General features: G+C 39.0%; 1 protein-coding gene across 1 annotated transcript; it reads right to left on the bottom strand.

Annotated features, from left to right (window-relative positions):
- Positions 1-3,862: 3,862 nt before the first annotated feature.
- Positions 3,863-4,380, bottom strand: LOC149220487 (histone H4-like). Its single transcript, XM_089382812.1, has one exon. The coding sequence runs from the start codon at positions 4,345-4,347 to the stop codon at positions 4,036-4,038; it is 312 nt and encodes a 103-aa protein (XP_089238938.1). The 5' UTR covers positions 4,348-4,380; the 3' UTR covers positions 3,863-4,035.
- Positions 4,381-8,386: the final 4,006 nt, after the last annotated feature.

Below are 8,386 nucleotides of genomic sequence, written 5' to 3'. Positions count from 1 at the left end.
ATGTCTTTCATAATGCTCCATGACCCGAAATTTAATTTTAGCTTAAGCTGGTAAATAAGGTTTCGATCCAAGCATGGAAGAGGTTGACAATGTCTTTCATAATGCTCCATGACCCCAAATTTAATTTTAGCTTACGTTGGTAAATAAGGTTTCGATCCAAGCATGGAAGAGGTTAACAATGTCTTTCATAATGCTCCATGACCCCCAATTTAATTTTAGCTTAAGCTAGTAAATAAGGTTTCAATCCAAGCATGGAATTAGCTCAGAAAGCCAACTGTCAAAGACTTGCAAAAAAAAATCCTAAATTAAATGACATTTTATAACTATTTTCTCTTACTAAACAACAAGTTAATAAACATAAATCGAAGTCATGGGGAACAAAAACACATACATCTACTAGAATATCAAACAATGACATTGGATTCTGCTTTCATGGCATTGTTCTTCAAGTTTCTATATTAAAAATATCTAATAATGAGATTGTGATATAAAAGGAAAGTGAAGACATTGGTCACAAGTTCCATCCCCACACTATATTAGAATTTTTGTGCCTCTGGCTATCCTTTGGATCTCATGCTTGGAGAGCAATCCAATGAGAAAATGTATTGAATATGTATTAGGCATTAGGATCTCATGCTTGAAGGGCAATCCAATGAGAAAATATATTGAATATCTATTCTGCATTTGGATCTCATGCTCCAAGGGCAATAGCAATTAACCATGCTAAGAGCTAGAATGTTACCTTGAGAGTAGACACACCCTAGAGATGACAAGATGTCCATAAGCTACCATTGCTACTTGATGGATGTTGCCGTAGTTTTCACAATGTTGATGATGGTGATGACATGGGACCCCTCTTAAGGGGACAATACACTATTCACCATGATGGTGTCGTGCCCTAGTCTTGTGATGTCCCTTCTCAATACTAGGAGTAATGACATGGGCACTTTAATGGATGAAGTTGGGTTGAGAATGTCCTTGCTTGATGATTAGGCATCCATTTAATGAGAACACAAATTTTGTGATGATATTTGTAGCACTATGAATCTAAAACATAATATGAATAATTTATGTAAAACAAAAAATTATATATATATATAAAGTCCAGGGCAATGTACTCTCTATTACACTCAATCTTATCTCTTTAAGAGAGTTTCTTAATTAACCATCTTCTTTTGATTAAAATCTAATTACGATTTTGTATCAATTTTACATGAAGGAGAATAATGTATCTAGTATAAATCTCAATCTTCTTAGATGATTGTTACAAATTAATGATAATAAGAAGGGTAATTCCTTGATGTGAAATAAAGGATCATATTATGGTAGTGGCACAAATCAATAATGAAGTAGCATCCTATTTCTTATGAGTTTTAAATGTGAACACCAAGTAACCATTCTAATTTATAATAATGGATGAATACCTTGATGTTATATTATTAATAAGAAAGAAATAATTTATTTCGTATTGTTTGAAAGCATTTGTCTAACTATAAATTATATGCACATTAACACATCATTAGCGCTACTTCACAAAAAGTTTCAAAAGAGTCCATGACCAAATCATTGTGTAAAAGGAAGAGAATTATATTCTCAACATCTCAATCTCAATAAATGCAATCAACAAAGTTAAGATGCCACGCAAACAAAAACATTGGGAGTGAAGCAATATCAAGAGCACAAGGCAAGGTCCGATTACAAAATTTGCTCTTTCAATGCAAAAGTAGATATAGACTTCACTTTGAATTGAATAATTATCCTTCAAAGGCTAGTGATGATGATATCATACATTTGAATTGAATAATTATTCTTCAAAGGATATCATACATGGAGTTTGAAGCTAGGTTAATGCCTAACCACAATCAATAGAGGACATTTTCTCATTAGTTTTGACCTCTACCTGAAGCTCTCAAGAATCTTTGCCTACAAAGCATTAAAGAAGGAAAAAAATATGCACAATAATGCTACAAGGTAATAGAACACTTTCCAAAATTCTTGAAACTAAGAATAAATTCCCACTACTTTCTTCTATGAGCCTACCCTACACGTAATAATGAAATCAAATTCCATTTGAATACTCACACGAAATGAGTAAGTGTCAAACATTACATTGAAAATGTGGCACTCAATAATATTCTCTTATCAAGACCCCATTTGAAAAAAAAAAAAAAAAAAAAAAAAAAAAGAACAAGAATTGAAAAGAAAGAGACAAGTTGTGAGTTAAGTGTCAAAGTGAAAGGAAAAAATAGAGGCAAAATCAAGGTTTCTTAGGAGGAGGTAAATCTAGGAAAAAGGCAAAAACTAATTGAAAAGCTCAATCTTAAACCCTAATGTATCCAAACAAATAAAGGTCCTAAGTTCATTATCCACAAAACACAACAATCAATCATTCTCATAAGATTCACAAGCATCTTAATCTTCAAGAGTAGCTATACAAACTTGAGCTATCCAAATAATCCTTTCAAAAAAAAAAAAAAAAGGAAATTTAACTACACTTTTTTAAACATGTTAAAGCATAATATATAATTCCACAATATTCAATCCTAACTAATGTTACATGGAAGGAAAGGGTTTCAAGTCCAACAAGCCTTATGCAAGATCAATGTCCCAATATTACAAGATAATCGATAACTAGTGAGAGTTATCCTAAATAGACTCAAGATCAAATCCAACTAGCTAAGAGTTATCCTAAATAGAACCAATATCAAATCCAACTAATTGCCACTATAAATCTAGGCTACATGCAACAACCTACAAGTCACATAATAACAATTAACTTATGCCTCAACAAAAATCAAGACATCCACTTTGGGGTCACCTACTCTTCTAGCCAAGACACAACAAATCATACATACTCTTATTTTATAGAGAAACAAAAAAAAAAAAAAAAAAAGGTGAAACAAAAATTTGTCCTCAAACCTGCTACTATATGCACTACACTATTCAAGTTCTTTCCTTGGATTTGCATTTAAAAGAAAAACAAAGTACTTTATTCATGTCACAGCACCAAACCGTCCGATTTAAAAACCCCATAGAAAGACCTTGAATAGTGCTGTTAGAAAAAATCATCACCGCCTAAACGTCGATCACACCTTAAGTTAGCGGAGTTCGGAAGACCACTAAAATGGTTATCTTAAAATGACATTATTTGAAGAACGCAGCAAGGCAAAGGGCCAAATTGTGACATAGACCATCCTACTCTAGTGGTTCGGGACCTTGATTTTAGTGACCGATAAAGATAGATATTCAGACCAAAAATCATATGTTCCCGGTTATATTTTGATGGCCAGAATCAAAATATTGTGTTACAGCATAAACTTTTTTGCTAAATGTGGAGTCACATATCACAGACCTGACCGGCAGTGCTTGCTGAGAGCCCACGGCACAAAAGCAGCGGTACATGAAAGCCGGTAATGATTGCAGAAGTATCGACATGGCGCAAGTAGGACCAATATTTGGCTCCAAACCCCACAAATAAACCGTTAACTATCCAAACATTTTACATTTTGATTGTGGATTTTGGAGGGAAACATCGGTAAAACCAGCAACATCTTGATACTTCTGTGCAACCATTACCACCTGAGATAGGCTTTCTTGCATCGCTTACCTTATGCGGTGGACTTTCAGCCTGCACCGCTAGACAGGTCCATGAAGGGTTATCCGCTAGAAAGCAAAAAACACACAGCAGAACTCATTAAACTTAGAATCCTTCAAGCTCTATGATGGATGATAAATCAAGCTTTTCTTTAATCTGTAGATCTGAATTCCACGCCCATTTTCAAACAAGATCTAATAAAATAAATTGCTGAAGAAGGATATAAAAACATCTTACATGACTACACACATTATTAATTACCATACGAAACCTATCAAAAAGTATTATTTCCCCCATTTTATCTTAGGATTGCTCAATTTCTCGCAGACAAGGAAAAATTTCCAGAGATGTGTTGAGGGTGGTGTCAAGAAACACCATTGAAGCAAGAAAGAAAGAAATGGCCGAAGTGATTGATGAATCCTTTTGATGAATTCGTTCAATCAACCGCCGAAGCCGTAGAGGGTCCTGCCCTGCCTCTTGAGGGAGTATACAACATCCATGGCAGTCACTGTCTTCCTCCGGGCGTGTTCCGTATAGGTCACGGCATCCCTGATAACATTCTCAAGAAAGATCTTCAAAACTCCCCGCGTCTCTTCATAGATGAGACCGCTTATGCGCTTCACTCCGCCTCTCCTGGCCAGACGTCTAATAGCAGGCTTTGTGATGCCCTGGATGTTATCCCTCAACACCTTGCGGTGCCTTTTTGCTCCTCCCTTCCCCAAACCCTTACCGCCCTTTCCACGACCAGACATCTTTCCTGCTTTTCTTCTTTACTTTTCCTTCAACAACAGATTCAATTCAATGTAATGCCTTGAAATCTACCGGCTCGCTCCTTTTATGGTCGCGCATCGGACCATTCGAAATTCAAATTCCTATGACTTTGGCGCCAAATGAATCTCCGCCGTCGGATTCGCAAGCGCCCATCGACGGTACAAACACACCCACACGCGGATCAACTCGAACAGAGCAAGAATCAATGAAAACACACAATTGCTGGGCTGACATTCTTATTATAAAGAAAATTAAAAATTTACAATTACCAATCAAACCACATACCTACCCGCAAATAAATAAATATATATATATATATTATTTTCAATTATGCAAATCTTGCCAGTGTATTCCTCCGTTGAATTTGAACAATTGAGCAAAAGAAGTGCGATGTTTATTTTTTTCGAAACAATTTAGAATTATTTTAATTTTCAGGATCTAATTGCAAGGTTAGCACAAAGAGATTTGTCCACTTAAACATTTGAATTTTATATTATTAAATAATATAAAATTCAACGCACAAAATATTAATGGAATATTATTACTTATTTAAATATATATATATATATATTATTAATAAATGTATTTAATGTAAATATAATGGATGATTTGATCATATTTTTGAGTTGGAGACGGAGCGATGGCAGGATTTCTTGAGTTTAGGGTTTCAGTTGACAGGTTTGATGCCGCCGCCGCCCCCAGACAACTTCTGAATACTGAAACGGCTCTGAGCCCAGCAGCGGGAGTCACAGAGCTCGAGGCTACCCACGGGATCTGGTCTGGTTTACCTGATGAAAAGAAGAAAATGGATTCGAACCAAGGCAAACGATACTGGAGGGCTTCCCCCCACACTGGTCTAGGATCATTATCCACAGGATGGCCCTGGCCCCTCTTCAATGTCCGGGGATATATTTCTCAAAATAACCAATCCACACTGTTACATATGGATGCGTCCTCCTACGCGGATGTTTGGCCCTGCGTCTGCGAAAATGGGGAACAGAACCCTGTACTTCTGCCCCAAACAGATATACCGCACCCTATGATCGGCACCAGTTTCTTGAGCAAAGGAGCGTCCTTCAGCAAAAATGGCGCTTACGGGAAGGAAAAACGCAGCATGTATTCAAGAGATCGATCCTGTAGAGAGACGATGGCGAACCCTAGCTCCGCCGTCTCATTGCCCTTGGCCGCCGTCGGCTACTGGATCGCTCTGACCATGAATAAGTTCGAAGGATCGGGGCACAGACCAAAGGGCTGTCTCTTAACAGCAGATCCGCATCCGCCCCTGCTCCTGAGACAAATACAGGATTCGAAAACATATCAGGACATTGGCCCACCCTCTCCACAGATCGAATGGGGAAAAAGGCATACAGAATCTTCCCCATCTTCCACATCATTCCAGATTCAAATCAGACTCCTTAGCGGCAAAACCATGCTACAATGGGTAAGAACGACGGATCTAGTGCTAGACCTCAAGCAGGCTCTGGAGATCAAGTTGGGGACTCCCTCTGCAGCATATCGACTTCTCCACGCAGGTAAACAGCTTGAGGATCTCAACCCCCTGTCTTTTTACAGCATCCAGAGAAATTCCTCCATAGAACTCATCTTGCGTTTAAGAGGAGGCGCTGCAGGACAGTCATCCTCAGCTAAGGCTTTTTCTTACAAGGATGTTGTCCATGCTAAGACTCAAAAGAAAACAGATCCACCTGCTCAAGCTCCTAAGCCTTTCCTGGTGGACAAACTGGAGGAAACCCCCTCCATAGAAATAAAGCATCCATCGCTGGATGAGCAAACCCAACATTTTGCGGATCAAGGCCTTATATGCAGGTTTAATGGGCTATGGCCCCGCACAGCAGACCTCTACCAATGGATCCACTCTAACTGGACCAATAACTGCAAGGTTCTGCTATGCTCAAAAGGATTTTTTATCGTAGTGTTTGCCTTTGAGACGGATTATCAAAAAGCCTTAACTGGTGGCCCATGGTTTTGGGGTACCGCTGGCTTATTCCTCACTCCTTGGTTCCAAGAGTTCAATCCATCCACAGCAGTCATCACCAAGCTTCCCATCTGGGTCAGACTTCCAAACCTCCCAGCAAATCTTTGGCATTTTGCAGTACTTCAAGGTATCGGCAACACTCTAGGCAGGCTTTTAGACACTGACGTCTATAGAGGGGAAAAGGGATTATACACTTATGCCAGGATATGTGTAGAAATAGATATCAGCAAAGGTCTCCCGGACCAGATCAATCTCAAAATAGGAGATTTCCACTGGACTCAGACTCTGGACTACGAGAACACAGCCTTCCGATGCCGCAACTGCCATCTTACAGGCCACCTTCAGAGTTCTTGTCCCACGATGCCAGCCCAAAAGAAGAAAGCCAACACTAAGCAGAAATCCAAAAGCTGGAAGCCTCATGATCCTCCTCCCATTGATGATTTTGATTTCAGCTCAGATGAAGAGGAAGAGATCAAGGAAGGTGAGACAGCTGCGCCGGAACCGGATCCGTCCTTGGCTGATCCAACAGTTGCGTCCGTCACACCAGCCTCTCAGAAAAGGATCCATGAAACCTCATCCTCGGACTCGGACAAGGAGACATCTCCGTCGGCGCATCTCAGCTTGCAAATCACGCCAGCTCAGCAAAACCCCCCTGAGTGGGTCAAAGTTGGCAAAAAGAAAGGGAAAAAATGCAGAATAGTGGATTCTGCACATGATGGGTAGATTCCTCTGCTCTGTTCCTGCTCCTCTGTTCCTTCTGTTTCTTCATGTTCAGCATTATTCTCTACTCTTTCTCTCTTAGGAGCCGAGGTGGACAACCAATCCTTTCCGGCTGCCTTTGTTCTTGTTTCTCCTGGTTGTAATCCCGCATTGTACCATACGTTTTCTTAATAGAATTAGTTTTTTACCGAGAAAAAAAAAAATATAATGGATGATTTAAATAGTGTATTCTAAGGGAAGGGATTTTTTTCCATTCTAAGGAAAATTAAGAAGTTAAGTATTTTTTGGGATTTGGCAAAAGGACCAATAATCTAGTTGAATTGTATTAGCTTTTACTTGGGTTTCATTTCGCTAAAGAAAAGAAAATTTCCAAGATGGTAATATTGGGACATTCTATTCTCACTTTTCAACATCTACAAAGAGGTTATCTTCCTAATAATAATGTGGTCTTCTTCCAATCAATAACTAGGTTGGTCGCGGCCTAAGCTTCGCCTAGTTACAAAAATAAAAGCAATTACCTAAGCATTCTTCTCCACATAATTCTAATTATACTAGATTATTTTCATCACAAGACCTTCTATCACATCTTGAGAAGTTAAAATAAGGAAGCAGATGCACAAGAAAATCTAGCTTGTCCTCTAGAGGCAGGACAAATTGTCATTAACGGTATGTTAGGATGGAAATCTATTCCATGATTAATTTCTTCCATATTCCTACTCACTTTATCTTTTTTAGATCCTATGGGTATGCTAAAGAGGGAAAGGCAAACTCCAAGGAAATCAAGGAAAACACCCTTAATTCCCCCACTTCCCCTTACATTGGCAGTTATATGGTTTATGTGGTGTTTTGTGGGCTTGTCTACATGGATGTGGTGGCAATAAGAGGGCAACATGACATGCAAAATCCTGCCCCTTATAGCCCTCACATGTGGCAAGTCCATTCTCCGGACAATTTTGCAAATCATTTTTTGCCCTCGTACCAGATTTATTGATAGCTTCAGGGTGGTGGGCGTTAATGGAATTCAATGTTGAAGAGATCCTCATTGTGTGCAAGCTCTTGGGCCTTGCGATTAAATATATGGAATGTGTTAAGGTGATATGTTATATGATGGGGGGTAATTCAAGTTTGTATGAGAAGGTAGCAAGAGGTGCTAGCTCTATGTTGTGAAGGGTGACTTGAATTGCAAGGCTAGAATCAAGGCTTTGTGGATGCCCTTGCTTGATTACGAAGCCAAAACTTTCTTATGCTTTGCTAGGGGATGTGATTCTCCTCCTCTAGTTCGTCTTTGGTCTCTCGGGAGGTTGAGG

Source organism: Pinus tabuliformis, chromosome Q (genome assembly GCF_031772625.1).
Source record: "Pinus tabuliformis cultivar Carrire ecotype Pingquan chromosome Q, CPIR1, whole genome shotgun sequence".
Lineage (NCBI taxonomy): Eukaryota > Viridiplantae > Streptophyta > Pinopsida > Pinales > Pinaceae > Pinus > Pinus tabuliformis.
The sequence above is the reverse complement of the archived record's forward strand: the minus strand, read 5'-3'. Positions and strand labels throughout refer to the sequence as shown.